The following is an 18,077-nucleotide window of genomic DNA, read 5'->3' on the forward strand; positions in this document are numbered from 1 at the left end:
GCTACTTAGCTATTTAAATGTAGTCTCATACCAGCAATATCCATTGTTGATTTAAGAACAAAAACAGCACCAAAACCCAAACCTACATTTAATCTCTTGTGTATATGTGTTTGCACAGAAATTCTGAATTTCAGTTATGACTCTTCTTAACTAAGGGAAAACTGCAGGCAACATTTTCAATACTTTCTCAGGACCGTTTTGCTTACAAATGATCCATGTTGTTTTAAACAATGGTATTTGAAGGAAATTACACTCGTTATGGCCAGAGTTCAGTAAAGAATGAACAGTTGTGCAGAGATTTCCCAAGTCACTGAGTGGTTTTTGGACTACTACGCTGATAAAACCTTGCTTTTTCCACAGAGACTTCATAAATTGAACCAAGAAACAAAATATTTCAAGCAGTGATGCTTTTTCATAAATACAAGGGGAAATATATATATTTTTTCCTTTCGACAATTCAGCAAGCTATAGTTTGTTGTTTTTTCAGGCAGCTAGTTGATTATTCTTCGTCTTCTTACTGTTTCTGTTCTTTTTGGCATCTAATTTAACTCCTCTGATTTATATTTAGCTCTAGGTAGCTTAATGTGCTATGAGAGGGTTACTTTAAGTGATTATTGATTTCTGCTATAATTGTTCTGCATCTTTAGCTCAAGATAGCCATCCTTGCAGGTGACTATTTCTATTTTTAAAGATACAATAAGCTGTTCTAAGAACTTAGTAATTTATTTCCTAAAACTTTTTGGTAAATGAGGCTGGATATTTCAGTGTTGTGCAAATCACAATGCTGATATACCTGTTTACTTGATTTGCAGGTTTTTGTAGGCAAATCACTGAGCTGTACTTATTCTGAGCTATTGGTTTAATTACTGGTGGCCAGAGTGGAGACAATGAACCGTTGTCTAGTTTTCATAAATGAAATACTGAAGTAATGGCATTTTTAAAAGCAGATTGCTAAAAAAATGGAATTTGCTCGTCAGATTTGCTCTGTATTGATTTACAAGATAGGCTTTGTATCAAGGACAAGATGTTGAAGTCTTACATGAAGAATAATTATTATATTGCTTGATTAAATGCCCTAGGCAATAATGGTATCCGTAAATTGCCTATTATTTACTATTGTGAAATGATAATGTTATTTTATTAATTATGGACTAGTAATGAAAGGGAAAGTGCCAGTAGAAGCAGCTATGTTTACATTATCTAGGAGTTAATTACTTTATGCACTGCATCAGTAAAATGTTGTGCAACATTCTGTAGCTTTTCTGACATTCTTATCTGTTGCTCTCATGCTATTTCTAGAAGAGAAAGCATCTGTCCAAAATGACCATTTCATTCTTTATTTTGCATTTTTAGGCTGATGAACAAGCCATGCTGGAGGATACACTGGTTGCACTGTTTGACTTGGAAAAAGTTACATTTTACTTCAGACAGTCAGAGCCAGAACCACTAGTTGCAAGTGAGTAATTATAATTAATATCTGGATATTGCTGTTCATTTCTAATATTTTTTATCTCCTAGAACATTCCCTCCCACAGAAACTGTTGTATAACTTGGGGTTATAGACAATTAGCTCTCCTAATAGTCCAAGAATTCCTGAAATGCAGCTAACATCAGTCCTGACGGAGAATCATTAAATGGTAATATCAGTAACCTGAAGGGAGGAAGTGTCTGTTTAATTGAAATTTCCACTGGGATTATGTGACTACATAAGGAAAGTCCCTGTAAAATAAAAAAAAAAACACTGTTTTTCAGGAGTTGTGTTTAAAAGAAGCTTGAAGGCCTTAATAAGCAAATGCAACTAAGATAAGATGGAGAAGCATTAAAAGCATTTCATTTTAATGTTATTCAGCTCCTCTGATAGACGAAGTGGATCTCAAAAGAAAGAGTTCCCTAAGAGACAGCAAATGCTGTCAGGGTAGCATTAAATCTTAGAAGAAACTTCCTCTGAGACTTGGTGATGGAGACAGTCAGAGACATGAACTCTTCCTTCTAGTACTCGCCCAACTAGTAAGAAGGAACTGTCTTCACAGACTGCTGGTTTTATTATACCCTTCATTCATTTTCAACCACTCCTTCATTCTTTTCACTAAGTTGAGATTTTTCTGCAGTGAATTCTGTAGTGAGTTAAAAAAAAAAAAAAAAAACACAACAAAACAACAAACTCCCCTGGGAAGGGAGGAAAGCATGTCTGCCTAACTTCAAACTTTTCTGAAACAATTCCCTTGCTGGATTGAGACCACACATAAGAGAACTTCTGCAATAAACAAAACCAGAAGAAACAAAAGTCCTCCACAAAACTAGTGAGAGGTTCCTGTGCTCAGAAAATTTCCTAAAAAATTTTCACCCATACCCATGAGTTGCAACTCTGGTAGCCAGGTAGGAACTGGCCAATATAAGACCATTTTTACTTTTCTGTAAATCAAGTAAGGGTCCTGATCAGAGATTTATTTTATTTTTTTTTATTTTTTTTAAACAAAGCCTTGCCAAGCTGAGTGACGAGTTTTAAGAGGGCTTTCTGATGGGGAGTTAACCATAAACTGTTCACAGAGTTACTGAATTGTAGGGGTTGGAAGGTACCTCAAAAGATCTAGTCCACCCCTCTGCTGAAGCAGGTTCCCCACAACAGATCACACAGGAAAGCATCCAGATGGGTTTTCCATATCTCCAGAGAAGACTCTGCAATCACTCTGGGCGTCCTATTGCAGTGTCTTTGTCACCCTGAAAGTAAAGAAGTTCTTCCTATTCAGATGGAATTTCCTGTTTTCCAGTTTGTGCCCATTGCTCCTTGTTGCTGCATTCCACTGAAGATAACATGACCCCATCCACTTGACACCCACCCATTAGATAGTAATAAGTGTTGATAAGATGCCGTCCTAGTTGTCTCTTCTCCAGGCAAAACAGTCCCAGGTCTCTCTGTCTTTCCTCAGAAGGGAGATGTTCCAGGCCCCTCATCAACTTTGTTGCCCTCCACTGGTCTCTTGGTAGAAGTTCCCTGTCCTTTGTGAATTGAGGACCAAAGAACTGGACACAGTACTCCAGATGTGGCCTCACCAGGGCAGAGTAGAGGGGCGGGATCACCTCCCTCAACCTGCTGGCTGTGCTCTTTTTAATGTACCCCAGGATTCCATTGGCCTTCTTGGCCACAAGAGCATACTGCTGGCTTATAGCCAAGCTGTTGTCCACCAGGACACCCAGGTCTTTCTCTACAGAGTTCCTTTCCAGCAGATCAGCCTCTCACCTGTACTGATGCATGCAGCTATTCCTTCCTGGGTGTAGGACTCTATGCTTGGCACTGTTGAAATCTCATAAGATTCCTTTCCACCCAGTGCTTACAGTTTTCTATCATCAACAAACTTGCTCAGGTGCACTCTATCCCTTCATCCAGATCTTTGATGTATATGTTAAACAGGACCAGACCTAGCACTGATCCTACAGACCCCCAGTTAGATTCCACACCGCTGATCACAACCCTCTGAGCTCTACCAGTCAGCCGGTTCTCAGTTCACTTCACTAACTGCTCATCTATCCCACACTTCATAAGCTTACCTATGAGGATGTTATTGGAGACAGTTTAAAAATCTTGCTGAAATCAAGGGAGATAACATCCACTGCTCTCCCTTTATCTACCCAGCCAGTCATAACATCATAGAAGGCTACTAGATTGATCAAGCATGATTTTCCCCTTGGTAAATTGATGCTGAGTACTCCGGATAACCTTTTTCTATGTCTTTTGACTGAAGTCTCTATGCTAAAATAGAGGGGAACACAAAGTACACGTGCTCTAGGAGTGTAACAAACTGTATTTCCTTTTAGCTTTAGTGTTGCCACCATGGTCATCTTTACTGTGGTTTCAGAAAAAAAGGAACTTTCAATGACAATTTTTTTTTTCTTCTATGATTCTATATGATCGATAAAAGTGCATTTTATTACTGAAAATAGTGAAAAATATCAATATGTATGAAATATGGCCAAAGCCACTCAAACCATCCTTCTAGTGGTTTCAAACCATGTGCTGTACATACACATTTCTTTTGATTTTCAGAGAATTCAACGTAGACTGCTGGCATCTGTATTTGCTTAGTTTTTTTGCTGCCATTGGTAGCAGGGCAAAGGTGGATTTATGCTGTTTTTCAAAAATCTGAAAATGGATGGGCCGAAAGTGACCAGAGCAGCATTAAATACAATGTAAAATACTGCACGTACTCATTTTGTTTGTAGTGATTTTAATCTAACCATGTGAATTTGGGGTGCAGAAGTTACTGGAAAAGGATGTGTGATTGTTTTAATGAAGCACTAATGCTGGCGATATTTTCAGATGTCCCAATCACATACCAAGCAGAAGGAAGCCGGCAAACTCTGAAGGTTTACTTCTACCTTGATAGTTACCATTTTGAACAGCTTCCTCAAAGACTGAAGAATGGAGGGGGATTTAAAATCCACCCGGTACTTTTTTCACAAGGTAACTTGTTTTGTTTTTTTTTTTTCCGATTCTTACAAATGATACTTAAGTCTCTTTAAAACCCTATTTACCATGACTTAAATCTTTGGTAACTGTAAGTGCATAGTTCTTTTAATGTATAAATGTGTTGTTTAATTTGAGCATTTGTTGAAAGCTTAGAATAAAAATGTGAATTTAAGAACTGCTGAGATTTGTGATAAAAAATAAATGTATGGATATGCGTTTCTAATTTTATAACTGTAATATTATTCCAACACCAAAAATGAATGCTCTTTCATCAGTGTTGTTTTGTTCTTTGTGAAACTTGCTGTTAAGTGTTTTGCATTCGAAATATTATAGTAGGCTTTTCATATTACTTCATATATGAAGACTATTGTTATCCTCTGAGAATTTTCTCTCTTTAAAATGTTATGAAGACTTAAATAACCTTTTCAGGCTTTTGTATTTATGACACTGCAGACATTACTGAAATGATGAATGGAGGCACTGATGCTCATGCTGTTCATAAATTGCAGGCAGCCTGCATTAGCTGCAGTGTCATTACAGTCATCAGGAGCACGGAATTTGATTCAGTGAAATGGTAAATGCAAGGTGCTGATTGCCTTGAGCTGACAGTGCACTGTACCTTGAGAAAGGCTTCCAGGGTCTGTGTAGAACAGGCAGAAGTCAGATACACAAATGAGGTTTTCATGAAGGGTTTGGTTTCTGATGAGAAGCATGTAAAAGGAAATAGTGAACAATAAGATACGTGAAGAGAGTAGCAGAATTTAAAAACATGATAGTATATAAAACATTGTTTTTCTTAAATAAGATCCCTGGAGTCTGATTTTTAAATAAACTAAAGAGGATAGGCTTCAGTGGATTTCTTTGAATAGATTGAGTTCAGTCAAATGGGGAAAGGAGAACAATGAGCTTCAGACACATTTCAGTAGAGCAGACAAAAAAGCACATGAAAGAGAATGGAAATTGCCTTCGTTCAGATGAAATCTTAGAAATACCTGTTCATTTAGATTCAGAGAAGGCGGGCAAGGATTCAATGTGCTGCAGAATTTATTTTGCAGAAATTTTTCCCTTTTCATTTCAGAGGCCCCAAATATTTTCAAACTTTATAATAGTGTCTTTGTAATGAGCAGAAAAGAAAGGGCAAAGATTCATTGAAATATCACATCTCTTTATTAATTTTCATTAGAAGTTTTCTCCTATCTTTATCGTACCAAATTTCTTTAATTTCCAAGAGTTCTCCTTCAAAATAGTCTATTAGACTCCAAGAATAAGAAGTCCTGGATAAGAAATTACATAACAGTTTTTAAATAACTCTTTTTTTCCTCTCATTAATGAGTGTACTGAGATTGTGTTTTTTACCTTTCTCCTGTGAGATTTGAATGAGCTGCCATCAAACTAATTCAGTAGATCCCCATCTTTAATTGAAATTCATTAGATAGGAATGTAGAAATCTTCTGTGAGTTCCTTTGTGAAGTTACTTCTTTCTTTCCATCCTTAAAACAGCTAAGCTATTTCCTGTCTGAAAATACAGTGGTTTATAATGCTTTCAATTGAACATTCGGAAAATCATGCTTATGCAATAGCTTTTCAAAGGAACAACTCAGAACATATCAGTATTGTTTTATCTGTGTTATGTAGCTCCATTTCTAAATTTAGACATTTCTCTATATTTGCAGGATTAGGATTGTCAACTTTTTTTTTTATAGTTTTAGAACATTTATTGAGTTTTGATTATGTATCCTTCCTCTTGTTAGAACAATTGCTTAAGCTTAAGAACATATGCTTAAGTTTATACATTCAAAAAATCTTCATTAGCAGTATTGAGGTTTAAGAATGTTGAGATACTGCTCTTGGCATTCAGTCTTATCTATTTCATATATTAGAATTGTGATTTCAGCAATTATATTTAACTTCAATATTCAATCTTTAAAATTCAATTTAAAATTGCTTGTTGGACTTACAATTATGTAGGTGCTTCTTTATGTTTTAGTTTTTCGTAGAAGAATAGAACAATTCGGATTGGAAGGGACCTCATGAAGTCATGAAGTCCTGGAGGATCTGTTTGTAGTAGTCAGCTATGAGATCAGTCCAGATTGCTCAGAGATTTTTCAAGTAGGATCTTGAGCAAGAACAGTAAGTGTGAAAAGAAACCAAGCAAGCTTTTGGATGGCCTGTTCCTTTGTTTGACTGCTTTTATTGTGAGAAAGTGTTTTCTTTATATCCAGTTGCAACCTATCTTTTCCCTGTTCTTATCTGTTGCCTCTTTTACTGCCACCTTGTGTCACTGTAAAGAGCTTGGCTCTGTCATCTTCTTGACCATCTATTAACTAATGGCACGTGGCTAGTAGATGCCCCCAGAAGCCATCGAGTTCCCTATCCTCTCTTCATGAAACTTCAGGCTATGACCATCTTGGTGGCCCTCTACTAAACTTTAGAGTTGATCAACAGCTTTCTTGTACCACGGGGACAAAAAAAAGGACACAACTTCAAGATGCAATCTAATGAATGCTAAAGAAAGTAAGGATAAGCATTTCTGCCAGTCTAGCTATGCTTCTGTTAGCACCATTTAGGACATAGTTGGCTTTCTTTTTTTTGCCAGGGCTTATGTGGAGTTTGCAAACTAATGTGCCTCACAGATTCTTCTCAGCAGAGTTGTTCCCCAAGCTCCATCTTCCCAGGAGCAGGACTTGACATTTGGCTTTTCAGCTTCACATTGTTCCTGCTGCCCAAATCCTCTAGCTTGTCTAGGTCCCACTCTAGGTGGCCCTGTGCATAAATGTATACATTGATTTCTGCTGTTTGGTTGCAGCTGCAAACTTGGCAGGAAGCATCACCTCCTCTGGGTTGGATCTTGAACTATGTAGATCTCTGTAGTAATCTACTTGTAATGAGCCTCTAGATGTAGACCATGTTCCAATAGCTAATACTCTTTAAGCTCCCCCTCACCCTCCCCACTCCATTTATTTCCCATTAAGTTGTCTATACGTCCAGGTTGTAATATCCTAATATCGACAGAAGAGTACCATGGAAGATATGTTTCAGTTTGTAAGGAAATCTGGTCTTACAAAAGAACTTTTCAATATACAAGGTAGAAATATATTAAATTCTACAAATGAAGAAGGGAGCCAAAGCACACAGTATTGGATTCTCTGCTATCGACCATGAGAATGACCCCCACAGTGCTTGTAGATACAGAACTGTGTGCCCCAATCAGTCCTCACAGGTGACTGAATTTCCTGGTGAGTGATACAACTAGGATAAAACCAACTTTATGCCAGTGAAACAAGTACAAATAATCAGCTCTATGTTTGTAGTAACCTCATAGTAGAAATGGAGTTCTGTGGATATTTCTGTATGGGCTTTCTGGTGTGATCTAACACCAAATAAGAGGCAAACCTAAATGCTGAAATTTAATATTTTTGTGCAGAAACAGAACTAAAAACTTTGAAAGCACCAAAGGGGAGTGCAATTTGCATATTCTTTCACACTGAATGAATTATTCATTAACTGGTCATATTAAGCAGTACAATTACTGCTTAATACAGAATTAATATTCTGTGTACAGCTGAAGCTGTAAAGACTGCAGCATGTTTTCATCAGAACTCTGCTTTGGACGCATTTTCTGATAGGGTGATGAATTCCTTTACTGTGTATGGATTACTAAAGTAGCAATGTTCTTAATTGTGAAATCTTTAATGCTCCTCCCTAAAAAACCTGTTTTGCCAAGAGCCTGTGTTTTATGTTATAAGGAGGTTAATCTCTTAACAAATTTTCATTAAGTAAAGATCTTGATTTTTCTGGACCATATTTGCTTGAGATGTTTCAAACACTTGAACATTTAATGTAGCTTAGTCAAAGAAAAGGGTGAGCATTCCTGAGTATTTAAATTTTAGGATTGGAAGGTTGTTTTTTTTTTTTCATTCATTTCCTTTTTTTTTTTTTTTTGGTTTTGCTTTTGGAAGTTATTGCTTTTGGAAGAATGTGCCAAAATGGGAAGGTTGTACTTTTTTTTTTCTTCCTTCTGATTTTTTTTTTTTTTTTTTTTAATGATGATATGAGGACAGTGTCTTTTACTGGAAGTCTTTATTTAGTTCCTGAATTCTTGTAGCAATATTTGACCTTGCTTTTGTAAGATGAATACAGCAGAGATGAATGAAGTATTTGAACATAGAGATGTACCCGATACCTAAAAACGAGCTTATATAGCTTATATGACATTTTCAGAAATCCAAAGAAATTTGTTTTACTTGTTCCAGTAGAAGGCTTTCAGATTATCAGTGTAAATATCTACAGGTTCAAGAACTCCGCATCTCCCCAGATGAGGCTTCCACAAAGTTAGGTCTCCCTTTGTGAAAGTAGCTGGTACTTTTATCCTTTTCTTCTACCCCTGTTCATTTTACTGCTTTTCCAGTATATATCAGAAATTAAAAGTATGGTTTTGCATTCAGGGTTAGTGGTACTTCAATTAGAGCAACAAAAATGTATTTTCTACAGCAGGGACAGCAATATAATTTTTCCTGTAAATGAAATCTTAAAGAGATCTGTATGAATTTGATGACATAAGAAACAGCTCAGCAATCCACAGGAGTCACAACTCCAAGGTCAGAAAGTAATTCACCAGTCTGTGAACAAAGCTACAAAGGTGAATATTAAATATTTAATACTGATTTTTCTCTCCTCCATTCTGTATTCTCTTTTTATAGCATTGGAGAGCATGGAAGGATATTATTACAGAGACAGTGTTTCAGTAGAAGAGTTTCAAGCTCAGATTAATGCAGCATCGCTAGAGAAAGTCAAGCAGTATAACCAGAAACTACGGTGGGTAATGATACCATGCAAATTTTGCTTTTTGACCCAGTTTCTATGACACATCTTTAAATTAAAGTGCATTGCGTGATAGTTGTTTTTGTTGCTTGATTGAAGAAGATCTAAGTCTCATGATTCTGACTTTTCTTATTTCTGCACTGTTAAGATTACATTGAAATAGAAGTAGAATCATATTTTTTTCCTAAATTGTTTTTCCATGAAAATTACAGCTGTAGTTGCCTCAGGATTGTTTTACTAATGTACGTACAAAAGGAAATGTCTACTTGATCACAAATACTGATCTGGTGTATCAGTTGCTGAACATCATGGTCTGATTTTGCAGATCATATTCCTGTAGAGTAGGACTTAAAGATAATGCTGTTTTCATCAAAGCAGAATGTATTTGGGTTTTTCTCCATTACTAATGGGCATAAAAACATTTCTAGGTATTTGCATCAGCTTCAGGTATGGATAACAGAGCACATATGCATTATATGTAAAGATTATGTATTTTGGTAAATAGGAAGCTGCATGTAAAGACGGAATTTTTGGTGTAGTAATCTATTAGTGATGAATAGAGTAATGAAGGTATGTACCAAGACCACTCTTGCAGCACAGTGTATCTGTGGAAAACAGCTTTTAAATATACTCATTTACATGAGTTGAAGAGGAAAAAGTGCAAAGGACTGCTGAAAAATCACATCTTTTCACTTTTTAAATCCTTTAATTGGATGGAAACTACCATGTTAGGCAGCTTTAAAACAATAGAAAACAGGAGGTAGAAGAGAGATTAAGGACAGCTGAGAAAAGCAAAGAGGAAGGTTGTTCAGTTATCCCTTGGGTATCTGTGTGGGGAGAAGCAGATAAGTGAAGGTCTCAATATTTTTCCAGCTGTTTCACCTGTTGACCCATTCCTGTGGTTGGGACATTTTTCTTGTATCTTGAAATGTATCTTGAAATGAAAATGTATTTCTGAAATATTTTATCAAAGCAGTGCATTTTCTAAATTCTGCTTTAGTTCAAGTGGTATTACAGCAAAAGCAATTATAAATCCAGTTGTGCTCTATGAATTCTGTAGATGTCATTTCTTTGTTCCATCTGCGTCAGTGCAAATCTGTCCTAATGGCAAGTATAGTATTTATTTACTTATTCTGTTTTCCACATTGTTTTTTATTTTTCCGAAGTCACTGTTTGGAGGAGGAAAAAAAGAGTTAATCTTTTGTATTTATTTAAGAAGTTGTGTGTGACCATTCAGTTTTATAGGAAGCTTTGGTCATAGCGATATTTAATGCAGATAAACTTGGCTACTATTGGAAAGCATTTTCTATCAGTTGGTCAAGGCAGTTTTTTCTGTCGTGTTCTTTTCTATGAATAGATCTGATTTAGCCCCGTAATAATCCTTAAAATAAGTTCTTCCCAACTTTATGTTCTAATATTGCTTGGGCTTGCTTATCTCACGCATTCTAGTTAGGATCTTCATTCATGCTTTGGATATGATGAGACATAGCACTCTTACAGTGTTTTGATTCATGGATCTGATCAGTTGCTAATGATCAGTGCCTGGCTTTGCAAGAAGCTACTGTGAAAAAGTTAGCATTGAACAAAAATTACCAATGGTAGCTCTGTACAGTTTGAAGAATAGAAAAATTACATATTTTTTTTTTTCTCCCAGCCTTTTCATGTCTGATGAGGACATTCAGTAATTGATCTCTGCATTTGTTTTCTGTTGAACTTAAGCCATTTCTTAAATGAAGCACAAAGAGCTTCAGGAATTCACTAACATAATGTGAAGAGAAGAGGAAAAAGAGAAAAGCAGATGCTTTGTTCTTGTTCTGCTCTTTGCTAGGTTATGTAGGTGTTTGGACAGGAGAATCTAATAAACTAAGTACAGCAGCAAAAGCTATTAACATTTGGATAATTGCTCCAAAGGAAAACATAAAAGTGAAATTGAATAGTCCCTGGAAGCATGCACAAAAGCAATTACACTGACTTAAATTCTTCATGTGGAAGAAATCCTCTGTGTAGCACCACCTAATCAGTAATAAAATGTCATTCAAGACACAACCAGTAAACCATCATTTCTCTGTACAAAAAGGAATACATTGCTACTCCTGAAATTACTATCTGATGATCACTTTGCAGTCTTCCCATTGCTACAGCAGCAGAAAGCAAAGCAGAGCAAGAGAACTTTTGAAACAAGTTCAGTTTCTCTTATTCCTGACACATTTGACTAATAGTGTTCTAATAATGTGAACCCAATGGAGCCATTTAAGCTGTGGATAATCCCACTTACAAAGGAACTGTGATGAAATCAAGCAGGAAAATAAAATTTAAAAATGTTTGGTACCTCAGCTACTATTTAATTTTCTGTAGTTCTGTTAAAGAACGTATAGAATGCTTTTGAGGAATGCAATGTCTTTTGGGTGAAAAGACAGATACTGATTTGTGCCTTACCGAATTCACTTGCAATTTGTTTATTTGACTGAATCAAGAGATATATTAGTAAATTTGTAGTGGATTATCAATCAAGCAAAGTAAAAAACGGAATCCTTACTTATGTTGCAGAATTCATTCATTCATTGCTAATGAACTATGATCAACTTTACCACAGTATCAGAAGCAATATAATCCATCCAGATCCTCCTTAACACCAATTTGAGCAGTCATGAAAACTCCTCTCTTTTGTGGTCCTTGCTTTGCGGCTTTTGGAAATGCAACCTCAACTGCACAGTACTAATCATAAGGTTATCATTTATAGGATATCATATGAAAAACAGTTGAAAACCAGTTACAAAATTGATACTTATGTGGAAAGGAGGGAACGTCCCTCCATCTTCCATAATTGACTTTAACCCGACCTATCAGAATCTGATTGGTTATATAACAGAACTTTCATTCTAAGACCAGCTAAACATTTCTACTTTTTCTATAATTCCTGAGCCAAAATCCTTTGCCTCTGTGATGTGTAGAAGGTCCTTTATCTGAATAAATATGTTATTTTAAAAACAGACTAGTTTATGAGATTTCTGGAACTGCTGGAAAATCTTGCGCATCTGGCCCACAATTGTTCTTAATGATGCTGGATTTTTGTTCACAGTCAGCCATCTTGCTTTTATTTCTGTAGTTCAGTGCTTCTGCTTCTCTGACTTGCATAAGGAAAAAGGCTGTACTGAAATTGTGTTTGCAAGTTGTGCTGGTGCAAGTTGGCAACACTGTAAATTTAACCTTATCAAATGGTTTGCTAGTAGGAAACATGTAATATAGCCAAGTGAAAGCAATTAGGTCAGTAAAGATTTTTGAATATGTTTATTACTATGTCTTTGATATCCCTACTGTTGTCTTCTGACATACAGGAGGACCAGTGCATCTTACCTGTACAGATACTAATGTTAAATAATAATATTCTACATTCTCCTACCTCCTTTCAGTTTTGTCTTTCTCCTTTGCTACTCCTTGCTGTTCAAATAGCCTTGTTCCATCTTGAATCAGTTGTTTTGCTTTTATAGATATGAGTCAGTTTTTCTTCAGCAAGTCACAGTGGTTTTTGAATTCATATCTACAACAAACAGTGATACAAATAGTGGTAATTCATGAATGCAATATAATTACTTAAAATGTTGGGTTGAGTTAAATCTTTTCTTGCACATCTTGAATCATACATGATTGTAAAAGCATGAGAGAAAACTTGATTTATCATTTTTGAAATATTAATGTTTTAAGAGTTATTTAGTTAAAACACACACTGTCATATGAATATGATTTTTATATTTGCTAAAGGTTTATTTCCTGCATGATGTGATTCATTATGGTATTTATTACTATACTGCATGGAAATAAATCATACGTTCATTACTGAGACCAAAAGCTTGGTTATGTTTGCAGGCCACTTAGAAGCTGGGAGAAATCCTGATCTACAGGTCAGCTGAGTGGCCATAACTCAGGCAATCCTCAGACTGAATGGTGACTTTTAAGATAAAACCTTTAGCTGAATATAAACACATTTTCCCGTAAAAGAATCAAGTTTTGGATTAGCTTCCTGCAGTAAGTGAAATTGTTTTAGAATGACCTTGATGACTATAGGAATGCTTGTGTTGATTTGTCAGAGGTTTAGGCTTGATGGCGTAGAATGGGCCTTCCAGTCTACAGTAATAAGGAAGCTTGCTTTTCCAGTCTTTATTTCTCCATGAATATTTGACATTTTGACATATATCAGGTAATTCTGATTATAATTTTTTCATCTATGAATTATCTTCTTGGGAAGGAAATGGGCCCCTCCTTCAACATTCTATTAAAATCTACTTTTTCACAGGTGCTCTTGGTTATCTTCTTAATAAAAAAAGTCCAGGAAGAGCTTTTCTCTCAAGTACATGAATCACAGAATCACAGAATTGTAGGGGTTGGAAGGGACCTCTAGAGATCAAGACCAACCCCCCTGCCAAAGCAGGGGTCGCACAGGTAGGCGTCCAGGCGAGACTTGAATATCTCCAGAGAAGGAGACTCCACAACCTCCCTGGGCAGCCTGTTCCAGTGCTCCGTCACCCTCACCGTAAAGAAGTTCTTACGTACATTCGTGCGAAACTTCCTATGCTGCAGCTTATGTCCGTTTCCCCTCGTCCTGTCTCCACGTACCACTGAAAAGAGACTGGCCTCACCGCTATGGCCGCCACACCTCAGATATTTATAAACCTGGATCAGGTCCCCTCTCAGTCGTCTTTTCTCAAGGCTAAACAGACCCAGTTCACTTAGCTTTTCTTCATAGGGGAGATGCTCCAGACCCTTCACCATCTTTGTGGCCCTCCGCTGGACTCTTTCCAAGAGATCCCTGTCTTTTTTGTACTGGGGAGCCCAGAACTGGACACAGTACTCCAGATGAGGCCTTAGCAGGGCAGAGTAGAGGGGGAGGATCACCTCCCTCGACCTGCTGGACACGCTCTTCTTAATGCACCCCAGAATGCCATTGGCCTTTTTGGCCACGAGGGCACACTGCTGGCTCATGGCCAACCTGTCGTCCACCAGGACGCCCAGGTCCCTCTCTGCAGAGCTCCTCTCCATATTATTTATGAATAATATATTTCAAAAGTGGAAAAGATGTTGGGATACAGGCCATTCATTGGGGTGCGGGGCTATAAGTTTAAGTATGTGAGATGTCTGCAGTTTGCTCCAGTACATTCTATTGACACCAAGAATAAACTCTTGTGGAATTTAGGTGCCTATACCTGAATTTTGAAATTCTCTACACAGCTAATTTTTAGCTGATGAGAAATTAGTGCAGTCATTGGCAGTTAAATTAATGAACATCTTTAATACCTCTTTAGCACCTGTCCTTGCATTTAGATATCCAATCACCTTTAAAATTTGGTACCCAATAATATGGTGGTTTGAACTGGGAAGATTAAGAGGGGAATAAGTAAAGGAATAGATGAAGGTGAGCTTAGGAGAGCTCTACTTCCAAGAGCTCTACTTCTTTATTCCCAAGATGTCTCTTTCTGCTGACATCCCTGACAATATGATGACCTAGTTATTTACACCAAAGATCATGCTGTGGGAAAGGTAGATGAGCATTGCTGTCCATTGTCACCAGTGGTATGAGTGCTAATTACTATTGTGTAGTAATTAACTTGCCTGTGCATCAACATAGAAGGCCTGAAGAAAATGTTCTTTGTGCCTACCATTCTGTGTGATTTGGAACTATTCTTTGAAGTGAGCTGGCACTAAAGGGAAAAGACCTTTTTTTAAATTATTTTTTCTTTTCATTTCTCCTATGTTGCTGCTTTCTTTGATATCATTTAAGGAGGTAAATGCAAGCCTGTTAGGGTAAGGAAGCAATTATAATCAGAGAATCTAATGACAAATGATTTAGCTAACTATCCTCATTACACTGAACATCTGATTACGTTGAATGCAATATTTGTCATTTTAAAGTGTTTAATTTACAATGTAACTTCAAACTGTTTCTCCTTCTAAAGCCTCCTGCATCTATCTGATGACATAAGAAGCCTTTATCAGAATGTTGGCAAATTTAATTTAATCTTGCTGTAATTCATGAGAATTTAATATAATTATTTTTTATTAAAAAAAAAATTACAAAGAGAGAGTTTCTGCCCCTAGAGTTTATATGAGCGTGGAACAAAAGTATGTCTATATAATATAATATCTTTTTATTTACACAAACATGTATATGTACTCAGCAGCTTCTCAAGCTGTAGGCTCCTTGGCAGGCTGAGATTTTCCATACGTACAAGTGTATCTATTTAGAGAGAGTTCATTACTATGAAAGAAAGAATTTGTCTCTGGAACAAGCTTATGAGTCCTCAAGACCATGCCTGCATTAACACAGACAAAATCATATATCAAGTCCCATAATTAATGCATTAAAACCTATCTTAAAACTGACAGTCTTCTTCCCCACTGTTTCCAGTGGAAAGCCTTTCCAAAGCAAATTGCTCATGAGATTAAGAAGCTTGTGCTGTTTGTTTGTGTCCCCCTCTTGTCCTGTGAATTTAGTCTTACTTTCCTTTCCTTCATGTCTAACTAGTCTTTGTTATTGCCATCAAATTCAGAACATAGTAATCTGAGGAGACTTACAGGTTTTAGGTGGTGATACTATGAATACATTTTCTTTCCACTGAAGTGGAATATTTATGAAGTAGGCAAAAGCTATTTTCCTATTTTTAATGCCAGGTACTTGGTATATTGCATTGTGTTTAAAAATACAGCAACAAAACTGAACTGCAATGCTACACATACCAATTTATCAAGTAGTTTATATGCCTATAAAAAATGGAAATCTGATGCCTTTTAGAATTTTAAGATGTGATTTCAAATGAAGTAGATACTTCCAGCTGAACTCTCTATAATGCAAAATTGTTATGAAGGAGAGATTGAGAATTAAGCATTCACTCTGAAGGACATAACAAGGAAATAATTGCCAGATTTGTCTCCTAACAAACTTAATGAGAAACATTTTAGGTAGAACAGAAATTGGGATTCATTACATCTAAAGTGAAGCAGGACCAGAGTGAATAGAGAGATACTGGATAAAGTAAATTAAAATTGTCTAGCTGGTCTAAAAGATATCTCCAGCTGGCTCAGATTTAGATTTCTTTGTGTTTTTGTTTTTTTCTTCTTCTCTCTTCCAGTTACATACTCTTTGTGTGATCTGAAGTATGATCAAAATTTATTGCAGAGAATGTTCAGAAATTGAAGATTATTCTTCTTGATAGATTACACTAAAGAATAAAAACACCTCAAAATGACCCCTGGTTCATTCTGTTTTCTTAGTACTTGGCAAATGCAGAGAAAGTGTGTCTGCAATGATTAGAGATGAAGCTTTATCTTTCACTTCTGGTCACTTGATACGAATTCAGTCCAAGCCTGTAGCTTGTACCGCTTGTAGGTGTAGTAGAAATACTTGCTACCCTATGACTGTTTGGCATGTTATCACCTTAACAAGATATTCCATGTCTAGAATATCATAAATCAAAAAGAGAAATATACTTTGTGATAAGTAAGTGTGGAAGTTGTTAGTACCAATGGGTTTAGTATGGATTTGGCTGCTGGTATAACAGGAGAAGCAGTAAGGTACCTAGAAGTGGTGGTGGCTCACGATCTTTCCTTTCAATTAATAGCACAGGATGATTTCAAATGATCTGGGAAGTAAATAGAGATGACTGGAGGCTTAGCATACTGGGAACAAAGATCTCTTCTGGATCCCTGGAAAAGTAGAGAGTAAAATACAACATCTGAAAAACAATCTGAGTTACATAGAGCAAAAGCCTTTTTTTATTTTTTTATTTTATTTTTTCTATTTTCTGCCATCCAGAACTTTCTGTCCTCACAATTCTGTGCTCACATTTCTGTGATTCCCCTTGCTTGTGCATTTATAAATGTTTAGGAGTGAGGTGATGTGTGTGTTGGATGATGTGCAGGTTAGCATTCCTTGAGGTAATTAAATTCAAAGATTCTTCCATTTTCTCTGTATATATTTTGATAATTTCACCTTACATTCACATCCTTATCCCCACAAACTATTTTCCACAGTTCTGTTTGGTTACAGTTAGAATAAACACTGGCAAAGCTGGTGTGTCACTGTGCCTAGAGTTAGCCAGGAGGGACATACACATGAAATACGAATTATCCAAGGTAAGTTCAGAGCCCATAGTGTTCAAATTTTCTTCTCTGTGCTTCAAGTTGCACAGTAGTGCTTGTGAACGATCAGAATATTACAATCTAAACTGTTTAAGAATTTAAAATTGTGGGATTGTCACAAAGATGTTTTCTTGTTATAATTAAATTTTTCTTTAATAATATTGTACACAGGACTTTATCACTGTCATGGGTGTTAAGGTTGAAATCTTCTTGATGTCCATAATCTTGTTTATGATGAAACTACAGAGCTTCTACACATTGTCCTTATTGCTGAAATATGTATTTTTTGAGGCATGTAAACGATGAGAGGTGGGAAGTCCTTGTGTGTTCTGACATCTGATTGCTCATGTGTGCAAACTACTCAACTACTCAGTATGCTGAGGCTTCAATGGGTGTATGGCTTCAATCTTAATGTATTCTGTCTATATAAAAACTATTCCTTTCTTGTGCACTTAAGTAAAAATAGAAAATTACAGTTTTCTTTTTTCTAGACTTGGAGCATGAATAGCAATACAGAAATACTGCTAGTAAAATGTACAGAATTGTGCTGTGTTGCAATAACTGTCAATTCAAATCGTGTCCAGTGTTCAACCTTTCTAGAGCAGAACCCCCAGTTAACCTTTGTTTAATGCTATTTAATCCAATTATCTTTCTATCGTGT

The 18,077-nt window shown here is 36.4% G+C and overlaps 1 protein-coding gene across 1 annotated transcript in view; it reads left to right on the top strand.

The window, feature by feature from the left end:
- The window catches only part of PREX2 (phosphatidylinositol-3,4,5-trisphosphate dependent Rac exchange factor 2), a 177,327-nt gene that overhangs the window by 127,109 nt on the left and 32,141 nt on the right, over nt 1–18,077 (top strand). The window contains exons 33-35 of the mRNA XM_085221224.1: nt 1,354–1,456; nt 4,316–4,459; nt 9,166–9,280. Of these exons, the coding sequence (XP_085077350.1) occupies nt 1,354–1,456; nt 4,316–4,459; nt 9,166–9,280 (362 nt within the window). The remainder of the gene's footprint in view (nt 1–1,353; nt 1,457–4,315; nt 4,460–9,165; nt 9,281–18,077) is intronic.

The sequence above is a fragment of the Meleagris gallopavo genome, chromosome 3 (assembly GCF_905368555.1).
Source record: "Meleagris gallopavo chromosome 3, MGAL_WU_HG_1.1, whole genome shotgun sequence".
Lineage (NCBI taxonomy): Eukaryota > Metazoa > Chordata > Aves > Galliformes > Phasianidae > Meleagris > Meleagris gallopavo.